Genomic DNA, 24,977 nt, shown 5'->3' on the forward strand with positions numbered 1-24,977 from the left:
TACAGCCCGATCCGTCCAGTAGTTTGCGCTGATTTGATAACTCAATAGTGAATAGGTAGTAAATAGAGACAATACAGAAACGTGGCAAGCTTAGGATATGTTAATCGCATACTAAATCGCAGCGCAGTCATCGAGTGCTTCTATGAAATACCGTTAGTTAATGCAAATTCAAATGCCACAGCACATGAGGCCACAGCTACTTAAGTATAATAGGTATATAGGTGCCTACTACCTAGGTAGGTATGAGATAGAAGAAGTTTATTAACAAACTTTTCAAATCCTAATAATACTTATTCTAAATGTGAAAGTGTGGATGTTTTTATGTTTGTTACTCAAACATGCAAAAACTACTGAACGGATTTGACTGAAGTTTGGAATGGAGATAGATTATACCCTGGATTAACACAAAGGTTACTTTTTATTCCGGAAAATCAAAGAGTTTCCGCGGGATTTTGAAAAACGTAAATCCACGCAGATGAAGTCGCGGGCATCAGCTAGTAAGCAATAATTAACATAGTAGAGGTACCTACCTAGTACCTAATCTACCAACCTATAAGATTAATACCTAATTCTTATAAGTAATTTATAAAAGAGAATAACTAAGAATTAGTAAGTACACCTAATAAAATAATAATGGCTTGTGAATGTGATTCCAATTTGTGATTGTAATTATAAGTATAATATACATACTTAATACACCAAAATTCAAATAACGAAAAAACTAATTAATAATTATTATTAAGTAATTAATCATTTAAGTGCGCGACAGTGCGACCCAAACAAACAGGGACGCTACAAGGTGAGGGGCGGGGGTGGGCACCCTTCGCGTCACGTGACGCGCGACCTTCAGGCGGCGCACCGACCTTGAGCGCCGCTCGCCCCGCGCGCGGGTCAGAGGTGAATGCACGCACCCCCCGCGCGCCCCTCGCCCCGCCCCGCCCTGCTGCGGCCCCGAATGCCATCTAATGCCACTCACCTCGCCCCAGCTACACCATGGCACCCGCTCAGGCGCCACACGCCAACATCCTGATCCTACACCCTACCGCGAACAGGTATTAGCGACGCGGCACACCTTTCCCATAAAATATCACCGACAAGTTTATTGACATCGAGTCGCTACTCGCAACTCGCTCGCACAATTGCGCAAATGTATAATTTCTGTAACTTTCCAAAACACATTCCGTTTACGTTCGAATAAGAAAACACTTCTCTTCAAAATAGAACGTCTATTCACTCAAAAAATACTTTTTTTAAGAAAAACATTGAACACAAGGGTTTACGCGAATTTAATAATAACACCATGTCCTTTCACCTCCGCAAAACAAAGCGGAATAAACTCATTTGAGCAAACTGACATCTCGCGAGTCACTCGCAAACAAAAATTCGGAAGCTGCCATCTAGCGACAAAATAGAAAATTATTGTGTAAAAGTTTTTATTTTTATTATAACCCAATAGAGGGCTCTCACTGCAAGGAAATCTTAAAAACCCATAGTCATGGGAAAACTGGGAAAAAGGGGAAACTGAAATTAAAATATTAAATACAAAATATTTCAAATAATATTCAAATGACAATATTTTTTAATCTGTGGTACAAAACGTTATAACCAAAGTTGCCAGGCAATGAAGGTTTGCGGCTTTGCCGCGGAGATTTACTGCATTATGCTATGTTTAAGTCTATCGAGTTATAATGCATATATTTTCAAATATAATTCACAGCTTATTACCCCTTCTAGAAACTAGAAAGAGTCAAATAGAAGTTATGACTAGTGATTTTATTTTTATATTTCTTTGACAAACTTCGTTTAAATAGGGAATTTTTGTGGGCAATTTAATTATCATTTAACAGGCAACTCTATCTATTATTTACTTTCAATCAAATTTACCTACTTTAAAAAAGAGAAAACAGCTGGGAGCTCGTGTAGCTCGAGCTGTTTGATGTGGATCACGGCTTTTGTGTTTTATTTTCCTTATTTTTCTACTACAGTGACGTGATACGAGAATAATTTCTTAAAGTAATCAATTTTTGTGCGTGTCCAATGGTGAGTCAAGAGCAAAATTGCCCAAAGAGATTCACGTGATATCCTTGAAAGACGAGTCCATTACTCATTAATTAAATAGATTTATCTGTTACTTCCAAGGCTGTACTAATAAAGCAGTGTTTCGTGAGTTTTGCAACTATTATGACAAATTTATAATTCATAAAATGGGCGAGGAAAATGATGGGTACGGCAGGACGGCAAAGAAGAATGTGTTGTTGAAGATTGTGATATTGGGAGATGGAGGTGTGGGCAAGTCGTGCTTGATGAGTAGATTTATATCTAATCACTTCGATGATCACAACTTTCATACTATAGGCGTGGAGTTTATGAATAAGACATTAGAAGTCAACGGCAAGCAGTATACATTACAGGTAATTTTAAATATCTATATGTGTATGTATGTACATAATCCATACTACATGCGAAAGTGTGTGTCTGTTACCTTTTCACGGCCTATCCATTTAATCGAATTTAACAAAACTTTGTACAGAGATAGCTTGCATCCCGGGGATGGACATATGGATTTTTTAAAACTTGATTCCATGTGGACAAAAGTTGTGAGAAAGCTATTTGGTACAGAGATAGCTTGCATCCCGAAATCCTCCTTCCCCTTTTATCCTGCCGGGATAAAAATATCCCAGAAAATCAAAGAGTTCCCACAGGATTTATACAAAGATGTATGAAACCGCAGGCATTATTAAGTACTTAGTGTGTTTATTTTTCATAAATATATTCTGGTAGCACTGGATAACATCAAAATATGTTGTTTTATAAAAAATTCGATTATGGGTAGTTGTTTTGTGCACACATATTGTATTGCAGAAGTTTAAGTGCTTACAAGATTATTGTTTCCTTCTTGTTTATCTCATAAATTACTTGTTTCCTTCCAAGATTTATTCAGTGAGGCCAATGAAGCATACAGTAGATGGAATTTCACTCCTTTATCTGGCCTGATTCTTAATATTATTTACTGTTCATTATTAAGCATGTAATAAATATGTTTAATACACATCATCATCATGATCAACCCATCACCGGCTCACTACAGAGAACGGGTCTCATCTCAGAGTGAGAAATAATTATAATAATAAAAATGATCGCTATGAAAATTAAAAAAGTAAAAGTTTTTTCACATAATATTTGGAATGTTGTTTTACTTAGACACATCAAAATCATCAATAAGTAGCATCTCAAATTATGCATTGTGCTAAATGACCTTAACCTGGTGTCAATGATAAAATGTGATTTCTACTACAAATTATTCATCAAACAGGTCTTATGTCTTACATCTTTAATTATTCCCTAAACTGTATATCTGGTCAAATTACTGGACGGATCGGGCTGAAATTTGGCATGCAGATAGCTATTATGACATAGGCATCCGCAAAGAAAGGATTTTTGAAAATTCAGCCCCTGAGTGCGTGAAATAGGGGTTTGAAATTTGTGTAGTCCACGCGGACGAAGTCGCGAGCATAAGCTAGTCTACAATATGTTTAATAATTGGTTTCAGATCTGGGACACAGCTGGTCAAGAGAGGTTCAAATCTCTAAGGACACCTTTCTACCGAGGGACAGATATCTGCATATTGGCATATGCGATTGATGACAGAAGTTCGTTCAACAATATTAAAACATGGTTAAACGAGTTCTTGCATCACGCGGGAGTGAAGAATGGAATTGAGAAGTTTCCTTTTATTGTTGTTGGGAATAAGGTATACCTACAAATATACGCACAACAGACGGAAACGTTTAAGTGCGGAAACCAGCCCAGAATGAAGAAAGTATACCTACAAATATTTAATCCGATTGCGTATGCGATTTTCTATGAAATACTGGCATGTGACGACACAATGGTTTGACGTCCTTTTTTAGTTTAATCAATAATCCATATTCCATACTATAATATTATAAATGCCAAAGTGTGTCTGTCTGTCTGTCTGTCTGTCTGCTAGCTTTTCACGGCTCAACCGTTCAACCGATTTTGACGAAATTTGGTACAGAGATATCTTACATCCCGGGGAAGGACATAGGCTGCTTTTTATCCCGGAAAATTGAAGAGTTCCCACAGGATTTTTAAAAAGCTGAATCCACGCGGACGAAGTCGCGAGCGTCATCTAGTTTAAAATAGTTATTACAATCAAATCAATTAAGAGCCTCAATAGCTCAACGGTTAAGGCGTGGACTGAAATCCGAAAGGTCGGCAGTTCAAACCCCACCCATTGCACTATTGTCGTACCTACTCCTAGCACAAGCTTTACGCTTAGTTGGAAGGGAAACGGGAATATTATTCATGATTAGCATGGCCAATATTGTTTTTTAAAAAAAGTCTTCATTTCAGTCAGATGTATCATCAAAGGACAGAGAGGTCTCGTACGAGCAACTGAACCAGTGGTGTGATGAGAACAAGATATCTACTTACTTAGAGACCTCGGCCAAAACGGATAGCAATGTTGTTGAAGCCTTCTCACAAGCTGTACAAAGGTATGTCATCGTCGTCAAACCACACCGGCTCACTACTGAGCACGAGTCAAAGAGTCTTCATTTCAGTCAGATGTATTATCAAAAGACAGAGAGGTCTCGTACAAGCAACTGAAACTGGTGTGATGATAACAAGATATCTACTTTTGATCGTCGGCGTCGTCCACGCAGTCCACGCTGGCCAAGTGTGGATTGGCAGACTTCACACACCTTTGAGAACATTACGGAGAACTATCACGCATGTAGTTTTCCTCACGATGTTCTCCTTCACCGTTTAAGCAAGTGATATTTAACTTCGAAAAGTGTGTGCCTGGGATTAAACTCTGGACCCCCGGATAGTTTAACGTCTACCACTATTATCACCGCAGAGAGTGTTGGCGCGTAGAAGTTTCGAAATAATAAATTGTGCTGATACAAATAGACTTTAATTTCGTTTTACAATATTATAAAAAAGGCAAAAACAGTGACAGCAGTAACAGTAGTTCAAATCGTAATCGGTATGTTTCGTCTTGACGTTTTTGAAAAGATTGACAGCTTGCGAATTACGTGGACCAATCATAATTAGCCCACGGCCGTGATGTGTTTCGTTTCACGCCGAAACAGAGAGGTATGTATGAAGTGAAAAAATGACATCCAATCTGACTGCAAAAACACATCTCAGTTGGACTTTTGTATTTAGAGTAAAGCCACGTCATGCGTTGCGTTGGCGGCACGGCGCCCGAGCGGTGCCGCTGCGTAATCTATATATATAAAAGGAAAAGGTGACTGACTGACTGACTGACTGACTGACTGACTGATCTATCAACGCACAGCTCAAACTACTGGACGGATCTGGCTGAAATTTGGCATGCAGATAGCTGTTATGACGTAGGCATCCGCTAAGAAAGGATTTTTGAAAATTCAACTTCTAAAGGTGTGAAATAGGGGTTTGAAATTTTGTAGTCCACGCGGACGAAGTCGCGAGCATAAGCTAGTCCTACATAGAAATCACTGTACCATGCCACACGATGCGTTACGACGTCGTGCGGCGCATACGCAACGGACTTGAGACCAGAGAGTCGAGGCGGGGAGGGGTGGTGCGTTGCAACGGCATACTTTTTGCCGTGTGGCACCCAATACTCAACCCACAGTGGTGTTGCGCCGTAACGCACAGGAAACGCATCGTGTATAGTCCTGCGCAGACCGCCATGTTGCAACTTCAAATTGTCCGTCATTTATACGGATCTGGCAATATACGAATCCAATGAGTGCATAAGCTCTCGTATATTTTGTACTAGCTAATGAACGCGACTTCGTCCGCGTGGATTTTCGTTTTTCAAAATCCCCCGGGAACCATTTATTTTCCGGGATAAAATGTAGCCTATGTTGGTTGGTTATCCAGGGTATAATCTATGTACATTCCAAATTTCATCCAAATCCGTCCAGTAGTTTTTGCGTGAAAGAGTAACAAACATATACACACATAATTTTAAGTGTAGGTAAAAACACTATAAAAATTATAAAATATACACACGCATACACACAAACTTTCACCTTTATAATATTAGTGTGATTAGCCATAGTGTGATGACCGCCAATTTGAATCGTATTTTGTATGAATACGAATTTGTGCACAAATGTCCTTCCTCGGAAATTTATTTTTTATCAGCATTTTTGTGACTATTTTCAGGTGGGTAGACTTGGAACAAAAAGCGGAAAAAGAACTACGGATGTATCACCATCCAGACACAGTGACTCTTCACGGCTCTAGCACGACCTCCAGCTTCAGAGCGACTTGCTGCTCTCGATTCACATCGGAAACGTAGACTGTCGCATTGGCAAGCCTTCTCCAGCACCCTAGCATGATCGCCAAGAAACGTTTCATGCTGGAGTCGATAATATCTGTGACATATCTGTTATATAATGTTTTTATTTTGCTTATTGGCTTTGACTTTTAGTAATGGCATAGTTCTCGTGCTGGTTATGCTAGGTCTGTTTGTATTACAGGGTAAGTTTTTAATGAGCTTTTTATTAACAAAGCTGGTTTAGTACTATTGAAATTTTAGCAACTTTAGATGTTACTACATAGCTTATGCTCGCAACTACACAAATTTCAAATCTATTTCACCCCCTTAGGGGAGTAATTTTCAAAAATCCTTTCTTAGTGGACGCCTACGTCATAATAGCTATCTGCACGCCAAATTTCATCCCAATCCGTCCATTAGTTTGAGCTGTGCGTTGATAGATCAGTCCGTCATCTTTTCCTTTTATATATTTAGATTTCCCATACACACATATTTGTTTGTGACATGTAGTTTTTTTTCCATTTTATCGATTTACAGTAGGTAAATCTATAAATCAGTTTTAATATCTATCTCTCTAAAAACTTGCCTTGTGTAATTTTTATTCATACAAAAGTATTCTGATTTGCGGTCGAAATAAGTTTTTCTAATACGGAAGAATATAAAGTACTTGTAATGTACTTAATAATGCATTTTGACTGTTGAATAAAAACAACTACACAAAAACGATTCAAGAAAAATATACATTAGTCATATCACCATACTACGTGACGATAAGTACAATTGTATGTGACCACGAATCGATCGATTTATTGAATCATCCGTCCGATTTAGTCTCGATATTTCATTAATAAAATACTTGTAACTTCTGTAAATATATTTCGCTGTAGCTACTTACTTACTATTTATCCCATTATGAGTGATGTATAATCAGATTTTTATTTAGAAGGAATCTCTCTCAAGTGCACCCCATACATACTAAGTTTGATACTTACAATCAAAGTCATTGAAATGTAAACAGCTCTAGGAACTAATCTGTTTGTGTTGTTTGTAATGTTTATGTAAAAAAAATGTAGTTTCAAAGTTAGATGGACTTTGAAAGATTTTCGTTTGAATTGAGTGCGCCCGAGAGAGGTATTCTCGCAAGAATTTTGTATTTCGTTTTGCCATATTATATCGTCGTATTATATTTGCCAGACGCATAATATATTATGCATATCAATTACTTGCAACCTTCTTAGCACGACTGCCAAGAAGCTGGAGCTGGTTGATGAACTCTAAAAAAAACCGGTTTATTATGAAAGTTTAATAAAATTCGGGACATATCCGTGACCTAGAGTTCTCGGGGTGGTCATGCTAGGCCGGTATAATTGCGAGGACTTGTCATTCATGTACGATATTTTACATTTATTCTTGACTTTGAATCTTTATATGATCTTTATCTTTTGAATTATTTATATAACGCGTAAAATTTAACTACTCACGCGCCATTTTAACTTTTTGTGTCAAATTTCATGTCAAAAGTACGATTTTAGTCCTTATATTAAAGGTGAACCGTACTTTTGACATGACAGTTGACCCATAGAGTAAAAATGGCGCGCGAGGAGTTATTTTTTACGGACTATACACATTTTTATTTAAATCGTGCAATTATGATTTTGTTCATATTAAAATCAAATAAAATTTATGATTATACCTATAAGTATTGACCTATTGTGACATTTTAACATTGATTTACATTTTTTTCCCGTCCCGAATGCTGTAATATTTTATGCATAATAATTTTGTTAAAACTTAATAATAAGTAATTATATTTAAAAATATACACTATGTGAATGTTCTATTCTTGGTATATTTTAGATATATTATATTAGACATCAGCTGTACCATTACATTCCGGAACTACGAAACATATCAACAGTTTAAAAAATAAACATTTTTTAGGGTTCCGTACATTAAAAGAAAAAGGCACCCTCATAAATAAGTAATAAATAAATTTTTTTCTATTAAACTTTTACAAGTACTTTTGAATCGTCATATGCATCTACATTTCATATATCATTGGTTCGGAATGCCTTTATGCCATAGGATCACTTTGTTGTCTGTCAGTCTGTCTGTCTGTCTGTACTTCCCGTTGACCTAGAACCATGAAATTTGGCAGGTAGGCAGGTCTTATAGCACAAGTAAAGGAAAAAATCCAAAAACCGTGAATATATGGTTACATCACAAAAGAAAAATTAAAATGTGTTGTGAACTAATAATAATTAGTATTTTCAACTTTCAAAGTAAGATGTCTATACCAAGTGAGTTATCATATGAAAGGGTACATTCTAAAACAGATTTTATTTATTTTTATGCATAATAAATTTTGATTGATCGTGCAAAATGTTGAAAAATTGCGGCTGTAGTACGGAACCCTCGGTGCGCGAGTCTGACTCGCACTTGGCCGGTTTTTTTTAAAATATTGATTAAGTCAAAATAATATTCAAATCAATTTAAGTTGTTTATATCATACATATACTTAGATTGCTAAAAGTACGCGGCCAAAAGTAATGTACATACTTCGGCCTTTAGAATGACATTTTGGCTTTGTAGAGCGTTGTCTTTGTCACTCATACCTATATGCCGTTTTGTCGGCCTCAACGACAGAGACAGACTGCTCTACAAATTTGCTATCTCCTTCTAAAGGTCGATGTACATTACTTTCGGCCGCGTACTGTACGTCTGGTTTTAGTTCAACCTATTTGTAATATTCTGTTGATATTTATCTATTAATAATAATATGGAACCATAAAAATACCATAGAATACTAACAAATAACGACGTTGTTAAGTAAATTATCTATAATATAAAAATAATATAATATAATAATATATTGTAAAATTTATTTTGCCATCAAATAAAATGCAATAATATTAGGAATCTCAGAACGATATGAAATTTTGGTTGTGATTTTAAAGATCGTTAAGGAAATGCCAAAAAGTTTCTTACATTTTCCTTGTTCACATTTTTTTCTGTTTCTATGATATTAATTTTTGTCTATGCCAATAATTAATTATTATTTATACCTACTTACCAAAACAAGTTTGTCTACAGACAAATTAATTTGTATTTGGTTTAAATAATTAATTACAAATCTTTTGTACTAGATAATGCCCGCGACTTCGTCCGCTTGGATTTAGGTTCTTAAAATTCCTGCTTGCTATTTTTATGTACAAAAATATGTCTAGAGACATTGTGTACAGCAGAATTAGCCACACTAAGGGCGTTTGTGCACTCATCCGTGATTTGACGGATCCGTGAAAAAATACGAATCCAATGTACGTATTTGTATGACTAGATACTCGTATGTGTGCATGATGAATTTCACTGTTACTTTTTTTTAATTATATTTTAGTATGGCAGCTAACCCATTTGTCCATTTGATCATGATTTATCCATACTAATATTATAAATGTGAAAGTGTGTCTGTCTGTCTGTTTGCTAGCTTTTCACGACCCAACAGTTAAACCGATTTTAATGAAATTTGTTACAGAGTTAGCTTACATCCCAGGGAAGGACATAGAATACTTTTTATCCCGGAAAATTAAAGAGATACCAGGGGATTTAAAAAAACCTAAATCCACGCAGACGAAGTCGCGGGCATCATGTAATATTTTATATATTATTCATTTATTTTTACCGACCTACCAATCATTTATTTGGTATTTGTAGGTAGGTACATAAGGATAAAGATTGTGGGTATAAATTTTATTTTAAAATTTTAATTCTCATTATATTTTATTTTATTTATATAATAGGTATTTTCTCAAATAAGTTTTACCTTTTACCCATTCCGCGAATTATTAAAAACTATTACAAAAAACGTGTGTTGTATAAAATGCTTTAACAAAATGTATTTATTTTTAGTATTAAGTCAGTTAGTATATGATATAAAGGTTAGATACCTATTGTTTTACTTACATCACTTAGTACTAGACTGTTATTGTTGTTGGTTGGTTATTACGCGTACAATCTGAGAAAGGACTCGCCATATTTGCTCTATGTGTCAACTGTCATGACGTGAAAAGCACGATTTTCCTTAGCAAGCCGTAGTATGGCGAGTCTATTCTCAGATTGTACGCGTACTTTTTAGGCCATACCAATCCTCACGGGTGGTAGAGACGTCTTCATTGCTTTCAGTGCATATATTATGCGACAAGTCGAGATGGTAATCGGGGTATGAGGCGGGCGGACGCCCCGCATACCCGCACGTCACCCGGGCTATCCCGCACCGGGATAGCGCGGGGCCTGTCGCGTACAATAAGTCTAATGACAACCCTTATGCGCCGCATCTAAGTACAGAGTGATAATGGTCGTTTTCCCGCGACATCGACAGTACGATTTGCCTTCAATAGCGCTATCGAAACTAAGTTAAATTTGAAAAACGAAAATGTTTGTTTTGAAATACTTAATTTAAAAAAAACATCAACTCAATGCGTGAAGAAATATTAATTCACTAGACATAACATAGGGTTGGGACTACTCAAATCACTACGCTCTCGACAAAGTGAAAATGTTTAGAGCAAAATAAGTTTTCGTACGTAGGCATACGGCATAAACTAGCGTGCACGGTTTTTTTTAATTCAGATACAAGTTAGCCCTGCAGTCTCACCTGGTGGTAAGTGATGATGCATTGTAAGATGAAAGCGGGCTAACCTGGAAGTGGTAAGGCAGTTTTTTTGTTATCAAACCCACGCCCCTTTGGTTTCTACATGGCATCGTACCGGAATGCTAAATCGCTTGGCGGCACGGCTTTGCCGGTAGATTGGTAACTAGCCACGAAGCCTCCTACCAGACAAATGGCCGAACACGATTTATTACTATTGGTTCGAGGTCACTTTCGAGTTTGTTTTTCAGCAATCTTTTTATTCTAATAATTTCTATTTTATAAATCGATTGTACTACCATGACAAAATGATTTCACTGCGGGAAAACAACCATTATTTCACGCCGTTTAGGTATGCCGTTTCGCTTTAAACGGTTCTTTATGTATGTATGTAAGTATATAGTATAAGTATGGGGTAAGTATAATATACTTACTTTTCTCAACTAAGTGCCTAGCTTTATAGTTAGTTACCGTATTTAATAAGAAGAGCACACTCGATTTTAAATTTCACAGTTCTAATGTTAGGATTTGCTGTAACTTCTTATTTTAGGTATGTGGGCTGTGGCTAATGTCATTGTACACAAACTCTAAACTAAAATAAAATGACACGTCTTAAATCTATTGCTAATTGCTATCCCTTTCATAATGTTGCTTGCGAAAAGGATAGCACTATATTTAGACCCGTTAATTTAGTTTAGTTTCGAGATTGTGTACAAGAGAATCGGCCCCATTCATATGAATTAGAATGAATATAGGTAACTATAATTTCAAAATACAGATTTGTGAGCAAAATCTACCTCATATAATTAAAATTTTGTGTGAGTATTACACGCACAATCTCTAAATTGAAAGGTCTGTACCCGTAGTACAAGATTTTACGTCTCACCAAACGAAACTAAATTCGAGAGTCGAAATACTTCCGCGTTACAGTAAAATGGACCTAAACAGCTTTGAATTTAAGTCAAATATTCAATGCCACTGATTTTAATTTAGCAATGTTTCCGCTTGGAGCGCTGGCTGTAAAAGTGTAGACAAACTTGAGCTTTAAAACAAGGCTATTAAGATCCAGTTTACTGTAACGGGGAAGAATTTCGACTCTCGAATTTGGTTTGGTTTGGTGAGACGTAAAATCTTGTACTACGGGTACTGTAACTCCTAAGTCTAAGTCGGCAGTTATCTTTGACTGTTAGTACGCGACAGGTCGAGAAGACAATCGGGGAGGGAACGCCCCACATATCACCCGTGCTAACCCGGTGCGGGAAGTCCCCCCGCCTCATACCACGATTGCCATTTCAACCTGTCGCGGACTATAATTAGATCTGTGAAAAATGCACTGTTTTATCTGTAGATAGTACCTATGATATTATGATCTATTGAAAGCTTGTATTTTATAGGTATAGGTTGTACCTAAGTTGTGATTTAAATATTATAGTAAGATGCCTTTTGAGGGATCAATAATAAAGATATACAGGGTTACAGGAAAATAGGACACGATCCCGTTAAAGGGTTATAGTACAAGACATTAGCTATCAAACAACCCCTAAAGTGCTTATGCGAAAGTGTATCGTTTTCGAGTTATTCATTTTTTTATTTTTTTCTTGATAAAGGGGTGTTTGCCACTTTGAAAATTAATAAAAAAAGGAACAATGTATTTCATCAGATTTTTTTTTATTTCTTGCTAGTACATATCCTTGTTAATAATAAACAGTTACAAAACAAGAAAAATCTTCAAGAATTTTAAAATTACAGCTCAAAAACTGTACAAGTATTCTATTTTAAAATTTAACTCTTTGAATAACTTGCAAATTTTCTGTAAAAATTACTATGGCACTTATCCTGCGGATTACTTTAAAAACATCTACGTTTCGGTAGCGATCCATTGGTACAAAAAAATTACAAAAAAATCATAAAATCAAGAAAAAATTACACAACAAAGAGACCAGGTAGAAAATTCTAACAAATGCTATTGCCAAAGAATTAAATCAGAATCAATGTAAAAACGAGTTTAATGCAAAATCGTAAAGATTATTTTTCAATGAGGTCAAAAGGTAATATAAATACAGTCAAGTGCGAGTCGGGCTCGCACACGAAGGGTTCCGTACCATCGTACAAGAAATAACACTTTTTTTTTTTTCATTTTTATGGCGGCCATTTTGTAATTTTTAGTATTTGTTGTTATAGCGGCAATAAAAATACACATTCTGTGAAAATTTCAAGTCTCTACCTAATAGGGTTCACGAGATACAGTCCACTGACAGACAAACGGACGGTCGGACAGACGGACGGGCGGACGAACGAACATGAAAGTTTCACAAAATGTGTATTTTTATGGCCGCTATAACAACAAATACTAAAAATTACAAAATGGCCACCATAAAAATTAAAAAAAATTAAAAAGTGTTATTTCTTGTACGATGGTACGGAACCCTTCGTGTGTGAGCCCGACTCGCACTTGACTGATTTTATATTACCTTTTGACCTCATTGAAAAATAATCTTTGACGATTTTGCATTAAACTCGTTTTTACATTGATTCTGATTTAATTCTTTGGCAATGTGGCTAATTCCTTTGTACACAATCTCTAAACTAAACTAAAATATCACGTCTAAATCTATTGCTATCCCTTTCATAATGTTGCTTGCGGAAAAGGAAAGCACTAGATTTAGACCTGTTCATTTAGTTTAGTTTAGAAATTGTGTACTAGAGAATCGGCCCCAATAGCATTTGTTAGAATTTTCTACCTGGTCTCTTTGTTGTGTAATTTTTTCTTGATTTTATGATTTTTTTTGTAATTTTTTTGTACCAATGGATAGCTACCGAAACGTAAATGTTTTTAAAATAATCCGCAGGTTAAGTGCCATAGTAATTTTTACAGAAAATTTGCAAGTTATTCAAAGAATTAAATTTAAAAATCGAAAACTTGTACAGTTTTTGGGCTGTAATTTTAAAATGCTTGAAGATTTTTCTTGTTTTGTAACTGTTTATTATTAATAAGGATATGTACTAGCAAGAAATAAAAAAAAATCTGATGAAATACATTGTTCCTTTTTTTTTATTAATTTTCAAAGTGGCAAACACCCCTTTATCAAGAAAAAAATAAAAAAATGAATAACTCGAAAACGATACACTTTCGCATAAGCACTTTAGGGGTCGTTTGATAGCTAATGTCCTGTACTATAACCCCCTAACGGGATCGTGTCCTCTTTTCCTGTAACCCTGTATAAATTAATTCAGATCTTTTATTTATTTTCAAACTGTGATAGCCTAGTGGTTAGGAGATCCTTTCTAATCGGAGATCGGGAGTTCGATCCCGGGCACGCACCGCTAGCTTATGCTCGCGACTTCGTCCGCGTGGACTACACATAAACCGTATTCACCCCCTTAGGGGTTGAATTTTCAAAAATCCTTTCTTAGCGGATGCCTACGTCATAATAGCTATCTGCATACCAAATTTCAGCCCGATCCGTACAGTAATTTGAGCTGTGCGTTAATAGATCAGTCAGTCAGTCAATCCTTTTATATATTTAGAAGATGAGTGGAGGTCAGTGACTGCAACACATGCCGGGCATTATGTCCCGCAAATTGTTATTGCGCTGGAATCATGTCTCATTAACATCGAAACGACTTAAGTCCAGTGCTGACGTCACTAAAATGGCGGCCACGCGCATTAGCAATTTGCGGGACTTATAGCTAGTATTGGAAAAGGTTTCGTAAAACAAACACAAAAATTACCCAAGTAAGAATATATGTATTTTATTTTCATAATTTACAAATATTAAAATATCATAATCTTTGGAATTTTATCATATCTATAGCTATTAAAGCCAAAACAAAATGAAAGTTCAATTTAAATCAATAAATTATTATTAAAGCGACGAAATGGCTGTTTTAAATAAATTTAAGGCTGCCTTTAAACTGTCTCCGTCGTACAATGCTGTCAAATATAGCAATAGGTATCTAGACGTCGACCTGACAATCGTGGTGTGTCGTTGGGGGAGGGGGGGGGGGGGGGATGCCCCACACACCCGCACTATCCCGCACCGGACGCTGTGCGGGTGTGTGGGGCGTCCCCACCGCGATTGTCATGTCGACCTGTCGCGAACTATAATAGGTAAATTTATCGGTACGAAATGAGGCGTTAACTACTGCGTGGGTATTTGAACCGCAACGCATTGGTTCTTCAGTGAACCTTTCGCTTCGCGTGATAGTACATTACAACAATATACCAATACGCAGCCACACACCTACTAAAAAACGCGGCTTTACTTTAAAAGCAGCCTAAGGGTCGATACACATTGTCGCAGAGACCAGAATCGAAGCCACATTCTAAAATTTTACTTTATAAACAGTCAGTGATAGCAATACTCCAGAACATATTACAACAATAGGATAATTTCAAAACAAAATAAAATAAAAAGATTTGACAGGTTTTTAAAAACTTTCAAGTAAATTGTTCTTATTAGAATATTTCTTAAGAGATTTATGATCAGATGTTTTGTAATTGTTATTTTGGATCAAATTTTAATAAACCTGAATAAATATTGTAGAGCTTTTAAAAATTAAAACTAAATACAGGATATTCTACTTAAAACTAAATGTAACAACTTACTGAAACATTAACTATTCCAATATACATATACATATATACGTATATACAAATACAATGGACTATACAGTAGTACCCATATATATATATATATATATATATGGGTACTACTGTATATATATATATATATATATATTACTAGCTGATGCCCGCGACTTCGTCCGCGTGTATTTAGGTTTTTAAAATCCCGTGGGAACTCTTTGATTTCACGGGATAAAAGCCTATGTCACTCTCCGTCTTTAACTACACCCATGACAAAAAATCACGTCAATCGGTTTCTCCGTCGCGACGTGATTGAATGACAAACCAAACCTTGTTTGTTGGTTTATTGATTTGTCCTTCAATCACGTCACAACGGAGCAACAGATCGACATGATTTTTTGAATAGTTATAGTTAACAGTGACAGGCTACTTCTTATCCCGGAAAATCAGTTCCCACGGGATTTTTAAAAACCTAAATCCACGCGTACGAAGTCGCGGGCATTAGCTAGTACGTAATAATTAAGTATAGTTTATGTTTATGAAAGTGTGATAAATGTGTAATCATAACAAAATAATAACATTTCCATTAGATAAGACATAACAAAGTTTCTTATAAGTTATTATGATTGAATAGAATATTATTGTCAATCGATATGTAATTTTTAATATTATGCATAAGTATTCGGTTTTAATTATTGCTAACATTGGAGCTAATTCTGTTGTTCTCAATCTCCAAACATGACTAAAATGACAGGGACAATCGAATTCTATCCTTTTATGATAATCCTTTGCCAACTAAATACTAGCATATAGAACAAATACCTTTAGAAGTAGCGCTATTGTGACTCTTACTGTTAAGAGGCCGCATGCCCGATTTGCGATTTTTTGGGAACTATTGAAGCTTCAGATATAACGATTCTAATAAAAAAAAGGTAAAATATTATAGATCAATACCTTCTTAATAGAGTACAGGTAACAAAACATTAATTTTATTAAAAAATATTAGCGAGATAACCAAATGCATCTAAGCTCCTATTAGAACGTGTTAAAATGATTATTTCTTGTCATTATCACCGTCGCCACTTTTTTGTTTGTCAAGGCGTATTTTGTACGTCAGATCTTGACAAACAACGAAGTGGGGTTATGTTGACTCAAGTAGGTATTTTAAAGAAATAATTGATTTGTTTTGAAAAAAAACTCTTTTTGAAGTTACTGTGCAACGGTGGGTTGCATGTATACCTACTACGCCTATATATTGTATATACTAGGCTACAATATACTACTAGGCTACAATAGCCGAAGCTAACGTAAAATAGAAGGAATAACATTTCACAAGTAAGTACCTCTGCTTGAGCGAGAGGGATTATAGGGGCCACGCTAGTTGCACATATCTGTATTTCTGTAGGTATATATCTGTGGTGCTAGGACTTTTGTTTCCCTCACTGTGAATCTAAAGGGGCTTCCTAGCCTTAATCATGTCCTCACTAATTTCATACAACTTGGACTCTTCGTTCTTATCGAAGGAGTATTTCGAGATGTACTCTGCACAGTCGCGGTAGAACTTCCCAGTGTGTCCTTCGATGCTGTAATCCGTTGCCGTAAACACCACTGTTTCTGAACCCTGCAGGAAAATTAAATACATTAGTTTTTGATTTATCGTGCAAAATGTCGAAAAATACCCGAGTATGGAACTCTAGGTAAACGAGTCTGACACGCACTTGGCCGGTTTTTTTTACGTCAACTGTCACCCTCTCGCAACCCGCACCTCACCTTACCGTCTCAGTGAAACGGCCGAAAGTAATGTACATCGACCTTTAGAAGGAGATAACAGATTTGTAGAGCACTGTCTCGGTCGTTGAGACCGACAAAACGTCATATAGGTATGAGTGACAGAGACAATGCTCTATACAGCCGAAATATCATTCTAAAGGCCGATGTACATTACTTTGGCCGCGGTACCTACTTATAGCTAACCGACTAAACATTGTAAGATGTCTGGGTTTTTTTAATGTAAAGATTGCGTTATCAGTTAATTCTTAAATCACATAATATTATTGGCATTAAAGTATTTCCTTATCTCTCATTCATAATACCTAATGAGTGATATATTAATTTTAATCATTTGTTTGATAAAATCTATTAGATATTGGTTTGATCACTATGATGAGTCTACATAATAATCGCATAACTGAAATCTCTACTAAATTACCGACAGAATATTTTATATACCTTCCAGATACAGAAGCCACACTTTAAGGACGTTTAAATAAATAGCGACTTTGTTACAACCCAATAAAGTCCAATTCAGCTCGCAAAGCGCTGCGGGCTCAAATTTTAAACGCATCTGTAATCTGTATACCTACTGTTAGGGATATTTTTTTATCTCTAACCTCAATAATAATAATAATATGTTATGATGAATAAACGGATATACTTCAATCTTCATTTTTTTTAAATAGATATAGCGAGCAAACGAGTAGGCGGGTCACCTGATGTTAAGTGATTACCGACGCCCATGAACATTTGCAGCACCAGATGAGAGGAACCGCCGATGCGTTGCCGGCCTTTTAGGAATTGGTTGGTCCGCCCCTTGAATAACCCCATGTTGTAATCTAGTGGGAACACCGCGCCGCCGATGGAAGTTGGTTCCACAGCTCCATGCTCATATTTAGCGCTTTACCGCTTTCAAATCAATACTCATAAACTTCTGTTATTGTAGTATATTGGCAACAGATTTACTGTAAGTATGCATAACGCTAACCCGGACGTTCAATGGTTATACTTCTAAGGAACTATACACAAGTGCGACGAAATAGTCGTTAGTCGCAGTTTTCAGGTATTTTTTACTGATGGCTGACACTTCAATTTTATACTATGGCTTATAGATCGGCCTTCTATTCGGGAGGTTGGGGTCCGATCCCGGGATCCTTTGTGAACATTATGAAGAACTCTCAGGAATGCAGGTCGCGATGTTTTCGTTCACCGTTAAAGCTAGTGATATTATTTAATTGTTTAAAACGCATGAAAAGACAAGAGGTGCGGACGGACGTCCTAACCACTAGCTTATATCAGCCTCAATGTGATACATAGGACGCCCAAGCTTCTATGTGATACATTATATTTGAGTGCTCAGAACGAGACAATGTCTTGTTTTAACTCAAGTCTAAACAAAGTTTATTAGTTCTCAGCCTTAGAAAATAGGGAGACAACGTCCGTAAAGATAAAGGTCCGACAACTTTTACTACTAGTCATCGTACTATTTAGTACAAGTAGTCTATCCTATACGTTATGCAACGCAAGGAACCAATTTTTGCCCTCTGCTTCAGTTTTTATCCCGTCATCTGCGCAGGCCTAAGACCCCCTTCCAAGATAGCCCGCTTTCACCGTAGATTGCATCATCACTTACCACCAGGTGAGATTGCAGTAAAAGGCTAACTTGTATCTGAATAAGAAAAAAGGCCGCCAGACTGTCGCACGTGTGTACGTGCACTAAAATGTTCATTGACATTACCGGCGCGGTGGGAAAACATTGTGCTATATTTAGAGTGATAATCAAACAGCGTTTTGTAACATCGACTCATGAAGTAATATGTTTTTCGAGTGTCTACGTCAATATTATGGTTTCTGTATCGTATTATTACGGTATCTACTTCAAGATTATAATATGCCATATTTTGTACAATCATTCTATTATTGTATTGTTCTATGCCGATCTGACTTTCGTAAGCGATGGTAATGAGTCTAAATAGAAATAAATAAATACAAATAGGATGACGATGGAATCAATCAATCAATTAGCCTGTTTACGTCCACTGCTGCACATATAGGCCTTCCCAAGAGCCTACCAGGCAGGCAGGCAGACTCTGCCTTCCTCATCCACCCACTTCCCGCCACCTTCTTAAGGTCGTCAGTCCAGCGGGTTGGAGGTCGTCACACACTGCGCTTGCTGATACGCGGTCTTCACTCCAGAACACATCTTCCCCAGCGGCCATTGGTACTGTGGCAGACGTGGCCTGCCCACTGACGATGGAATAGGTACTGAGTTTACTGTGGGCCAGACCAGACCAGGCCAGATTTGACGCCCTTGTAGCTTTAATTTTAAGTTGGGGAAAATTAACCATCACCTCACAACTTACTTTAACAAAAAATTCTTTTCGAAAAGCCGACTTCAACAGTAAAGTAGAAGTAAAGGACTGAATTCTGAAAGGTTGCCGGTTCAAACTCCACCTGTTTACCTTCTCCTAGCACAAGCTTTACGCTTAGTTGGAGGGGAAAGGGGAATATTAATCATCATGATAAACTTGGCTAGTATTCTTTTTAAAAGAGAAAAAAAAGTCAGTCGATTTCTAGTTTTTACGCTCGCAAACACACTTACGTGTACAATTTTTTTTTTACTATCTTTTTTTACCTGTCCACTTAAATTAATTTTAATGGTTTCCCTCTGTACTTTGCCTGGATACGAAAAAATGAGTAAAATTACACTTGTATGAATACTCACTTGTTTCGCCGACCTCATGAACAATAACGCAACTGGTGCCATCAGTATGTAGTGGTACCATTTCACGAAGTTCCTGCAACAAGTATGAATGAACAACTTCAATGCTAGTGGAAGATAATATATAAAGCGGTGATAGCCTACTGGTTAAGACTAGCGCCTTCTTTTCGGGAGGTGGGGGTTCAATCCCGGGGACGCACTTCTAACTTTTCGAAATTATGTGTGTTTTCTAGCAATTAAAATATATCAATTGCTTTAACGGTGAAGGAAAACATCGTGAGGAAACTTACATGCCTGAGAATTGTTGTCTCTACAAAATAAATTAAATTAAATACCAACTAGTGTATCATATGAAAGGGCTTTACCTGTACATTTTAAAACAGATTTTCATTTATTTTTATGCATAATAGTTTTTGATTTATCGAGTAGAATGATGGAAAAAATAGCCTAGCACGGAACCCTCGGTGCGCGAGTCTGAATCGCACTTGGCCGTTTGTTATGTAAGACCACAGCACATTATTTCCAAATATTACAGTAGATAATTGTTGACTGAAAATGTTCTTACCTGAACAGATTAGTGTAACAAAATCCAGGGCAGCAAGCGTTCACATCTATTCCAGAGCCTCTCAGTTTGTCCGCTAAAGCACGAGAGAGGTACACATTCATCAGCTTAGAGTTGCAGTAGCCAGGGTTGTGACGGGAGGACTTGCCCTTCTTAGCTTGTTCTATGTCGGCTCTAAGGTTCAGATCATTGAAGTTCAGTTTACCTCTTTCGTGAAGAGTTGACGAAACAAACACTATTCTGTAAAAAAAAAAATTTACTTTAAGTCCCGCAAATTGCTATTGCGCTGGGACCATGTCTCATTAACATCGAAATGACGTCAGCTGAAATAAAAACAACATCAGCTCGAAACTTCAGTCTAGTGCTGACGTCACTAAAATGGCGGCCACGCTCATTAGCAATTTGCGGGACTATTAGCACTTGGCTGCAATCTCACCTGCTGGCAAGTGACGATGCAGCCTAAGATGGAGTGTGCTTGGCTAGAAGATACCTATTCACTCTTGACTTGAAGGTGAATCGGTTCAGTAGTTTCAGAGTTTATCAATTACAGATAAACAAACAAATCTTTCCTCTTTGTAATATTAGTATAGACTATAGAGGACTTTGACAATAAACCTTGTTAAGAAGGAAACAAACTATCAGACGTGTCCGACGTCCGTAAGCCGTTAGGTGTACAGTCGTTTGGGATGCGGCTTGCGGACTCAACTAGACATTTTTGGCTGACCAAAATATTCAGCGGGTCAGAATACTACCAGACGTCTGAGCGCTCAAGGACGACCTAAGGTCCGATACTTAAACCCGTAATTTTCACAGTTCAATGGTACTGATTCTGTGCACATCTAAACTGTAGAGTATTCGCATCCTCTTCTTACTAATGCATTTAGAAAAGGACAGATACGTTTTGACAGTTTTAAATTTAATTTAGAGCTGTCAAACCTCATGACTTTAGCTGCCAGTCGCGAGCCTATTGTTTAAATTTGTAGCGTGCACTAAAATTTAGAGTCTTTAAATGTAAAATTCATGTTCCATCCCTTTTTAGCACTATTAAAAAGAAAAAGATGCAGATAGTCTAAATTTAGTTTAGAGAAAGACAAGAGAATCGGCGCCAATGTACCTTTTACTATCCTTATTTGATAAAATTTGTTTCCTCCTTCATTCATTATTATTATTAAAAATAATAATTATTATTTTTAATAGACTAAGCAGCTTTCGCTGATATATCAGAAGTGCTTCGAGTTCATTCGATTCATGTGACACAATAAAGATTTTCAGTCATTTACCTGCTAGGTGTGGCCTTTTTCAACAGATCAACTAGTAAATTAGTCAAATACATATGGCCTAAGTGGTTCACTCCAAGGTGTATCTCAAACCCTTCCTTAGTCCTCTGGTCCAAGTTCAACGGCACCACCACACCAGCATTGTTGATCAGGACATCTATTTTGTAGAACCCAGCTTTGACTACCTCAACAAACTTCTCGATTGATTCAAATGATGCCAAATCTAATTGCATTGGGATCTAAAACATATTATTATGATTAGTTTAAATTAAAAGGTGGAATTTTATGGTTCTACTAGCTTATGCTCGCGAGTTCGTCTGCGTGGACTACACAAATTTACCCACCCTTACCCTTTGTTTCACCCCCTTATGGGTTAAATTTTCAGAAATCCTTTCTTAGCGGATGTCTATTGTCTACATCATAATATCTATCTGCATGCCAAATTTCATCCCGATCCGTCCAGTAGTTTGAGCTGTGCGTTGATAGATCAGTCAGTCAGTCACCTTTTCCTTTAATATATTTAGATACCTATATCTATTAAACCTATTTAATGCTCCAAGCAGGAGTTACTGCCAAAAAACATGGCAATGCAGACATACTGATATTTCCAACAAAGTTTCTTGACCAAACTACAAACCTTGGTCTTGTTTTACATAGCATAGTTGTTTTAGAAATACATATATATAATTGGGGAACATGATATAAAGTTCATATTTCTGTGCTTTACTGTGAAGCAGAGTGGAGTTGGCGTTGAGTGAGTTTATGTTGTGCAAAGACCTTGAAGAGGTTTGAATTGATTGCTGATGACCAGAATATTATAATTTTATGACAATAGAAAAACCAAACAATATCATTTGAATCATTAAGTATGTATTGAACTGAATGTAATACATTGAATATAGAAGGTAGATGTACGGCAATTGGTTCTTTTATATGTGCTACAAAGTTATATTATTATTATTTAACACCTCAAACAAAGTTGACATTGAGCGGTTGGCCCTATGCTGACGATAATTACTTAATACGAAAAATTACTTAATTATTTTGTTTTAATAATTGCACCTCGTTGTGGTGATCTTATTTCGAGTTTTTAGGTACCCCATTACGTACAAAATATTTACCAGTTCGCCGCTAGTAATCCCTTCTTTTCTAATTTGAGCGATGGCCTGCTTCGCCTTCTCGATATCTCGACAGGCGAAAATAACTCGCGCCTTCCTCTTCACAAGGGCTTTGGCAGTTTCCAGACCGATCCCACTGTTCGCTCCCGTTATGAGGAAAGTTTTACCTCTCAAGCAAGTATTACTTGTGCACTTCGCCCAGTTCCTTGATCTCCATTTACGTATCAAACCAAGGACCACCACGGCTGAGATAGGCACAGCTGCGTAGATAACAGTGGCCGACACCATTTTAAAAGGAAATATAAATTAATATTATTCAATACACCCAAAAATTCGTTTTTAATTACGCGTTCATGTCGTAACACAAGTGGATTGAAAATAAAAATTACGTTTTTGCTTTTTGCGCTCTTTGTAGTATTAGAAAAAAAACACTAAATGTCAAACTAATGTCAAAGTCAAAGGTCAAAGTGATTAAATTCGCGAATTTCGTTCAAAAACGTAAACTAAAGCCTCCAAAGTTGAAGAGTTGTGTAAAATCAAGGTGGGTAACATTGGAACCCAATGGTAACTTTAGAATGCGACCAAGCCGCGCTGATTACTGCTGTTCGCTTCCGTAATGAGGAGCGAGTATTACATTATGTATAGTATAACGGAAGAAATGGCAATCGGGGCGGGAACGCCCCGCCTTACCCGGTCCGGGAGAGCGCGGGTGACACACGGGTGTGCGGGGGGCGCCTCATACCCCAATTGCCATATCAACCTGTCGCGGACTATAGTGCATTTCACCCAGTTCGTTATGTATCAAATCCAGTCTCCCCTACAACCGAGATAGGTTAGGAGTTAGGACCTATGTACATATTTGTGAGTTGTAGTTGTAATAAGTTAGAAGTTAGGTTTGTTCTGGTTTACTGGTCTGTGGGTTTCTCTATCTATGAGAAAACCGACAAAGAAACCTAAATAGCATATTATTATACAACAGTTACACAATCAAAGATTATGCACCTAAATGATAAAAAGCATGGATTTGATTTAAACTAAGACAGAATTTGAAAAGAGCAAACACCGAGTTTCTTGCTGGTTCTTCTCGTTAAACATCTTTAAAGTTTCATTAGGTAAATATTGCTGTTATGATTTAGGTACCTACAGTCAGCAGCAGGTCAATGTTCAGAATTCGGATATTATAGATACAGTATCAGCGGTATAAGCACTATCTGCTGATTTTTAATAGTTAAAATTTCTTACCTTGTTTTTTTTTGTTTAGTAATAAGTACTCACTGATAGCATAAAATAATATATGTAGTTATTAGGTATAAAATTAAACAAATTGAATTATAGCTGCATTGTTTATTTGAAATACGTACATCATAAGGACAACTAGATAAAAAAATCTATAATACCAGACTATGAAAAACAATTGATATGGTAACAATATGAATATATTATCAATGAATGAAATATCTTTTTACGAGGCATTTAACTATAGACATTATAAATAATTACAGTAGAGTTTAAAATATGTCTTAATTTGTAATGCATTTTACATAGGCAGGGCTAGCTAATGGAATGTTTAGAAAAGTTATTAATGCATTTTGGTCATATTTGCACCATTTAACATTCAATTAATTAAGGACCATACACAAATTATGTCCCTATTCTGGGGCGGAGAAGATCGGGGGGGGGGGGGGGGGGGGGGGGGGGAGAACAGGGCACCTTGCTTAGAAAACACATATTTATTTGACTTAATTAATGGTGGTGATGGTGCCTTAATAAATAGACATAAATAAACACATATTTGGACTTACTCCACGCTGTTTTTAAAGAAAAAAATTTAAACCATACCTATAAATGAAGAGTTAAGCAGGTACTTTATAGAATTTTAAATTTTAACACAATAAAGATTCATATTTTGGACATTAAATGTAGGTACAATTTTTTTTATAAATTTATTTATTTTCACACCATAGCCATAGTGATAATGGTTTTTTCATAAA

General features: G+C 36.5%; 3 protein-coding genes across 3 annotated transcripts in view; 1 reads left to right on the top strand and 2 right to left on the bottom strand.

Moving 5' to 3' along the window:
- LOC117997324 (nuclear hormone receptor FTZ-F1 beta-like) overlaps positions 1–1,312 on the bottom strand; it is a 56,897-nt gene extending 55,585 nt beyond the window's left edge. The window contains exon 1 of the mRNA XM_034985584.2: positions 977–1,312. The gene's annotated coding sequence lies outside the window, so the exon portion shown is untranslated. The remainder of the gene's footprint in view (positions 1–976) is intronic.
- A 577-nt stretch (positions 1,313–1,889) lies between these two features.
- Rab9 (RAS oncogene family member Rab9) lies at positions 1,890–10,240 on the top strand. Its single transcript, XM_034985589.2, has 4 exons — positions 1,890–2,411; positions 3,551–3,751; positions 4,378–4,520; positions 6,187–10,240. Exons 1-4 carry the CDS (start codon positions 2,205–2,207, stop codon positions 6,320–6,322), a joined length of 687 nt encoding a protein of 228 aa, XP_034841480.1. The 5' UTR covers positions 1,890–2,204; the 3' UTR covers positions 6,323–10,240.
- A 6,643-nt stretch (positions 10,241–16,883) lies between these two features.
- Positions 16,884–23,421, bottom strand: LOC117997326 (retinol dehydrogenase 14-like). The gene is made up of 5 exons (XM_034985588.2): positions 22,990–23,421; positions 21,872–22,107; positions 20,595–20,831; positions 20,033–20,105; positions 16,884–17,155 (listed from the first exon to the last, which is right to left on the bottom strand). Exons 1-5 carry the CDS (start codon positions 23,272–23,274, stop codon positions 16,985–16,987), a joined length of 1,002 nt encoding a protein of 333 aa, XP_034841479.1. The 5' UTR covers positions 23,275–23,421; the 3' UTR covers positions 16,884–16,984.
- Positions 23,422–24,977: the final 1,556 nt, after the last annotated feature.

Source organism: Maniola hyperantus, chromosome 4, assembly GCF_902806685.2.
Source record: "Maniola hyperantus chromosome 4, iAphHyp1.2, whole genome shotgun sequence".
Taxonomy (NCBI): domain Eukaryota; kingdom Metazoa; phylum Arthropoda; class Insecta; order Lepidoptera; family Nymphalidae; genus Maniola; species Maniola hyperantus.

Coding starts and splice junctions, on each gene's coding strand:
- Rab9 (XM_034985589.2), top strand. CDS start 2,205: ATGGGCGAGGAAAATGATGGGTACGGCAGGACGGCAAAGAAGAATGTG. Junction 3,752..4,377: donor TTATTGTTGTTGGGAATAAG/GTATACCTACAA, acceptor TCTTCATTTCAG/TCAGATGTATCATCAAAGGA. Junction 4,521..6,186: donor TTCTCACAAGCTGTACAAAG/GTATGTCATCGT, acceptor GACTATTTTCAG/GTGGGTAGACTTGGAACAAA.
- LOC117997326 (XM_034985588.2), bottom strand. CDS start 23,274: ATGGTGTCGGCCACTGTTATCTACGCAGCTGTGCCTATCTCAGCCGTG. Junction 20,106..20,594: donor TGTTACACTAATCTGTTCAG/GTAAGAACATTT, acceptor TACTTGTTGCAG/GAACTTCGTGAAATGGTACC. Junction 17,156..20,032: donor TCATGAGGTCGGCGAAACAA/GTGAGTATTCAT, acceptor ATTTTCCTGCAG/GGTTCAGAAACAGTGGTGTT.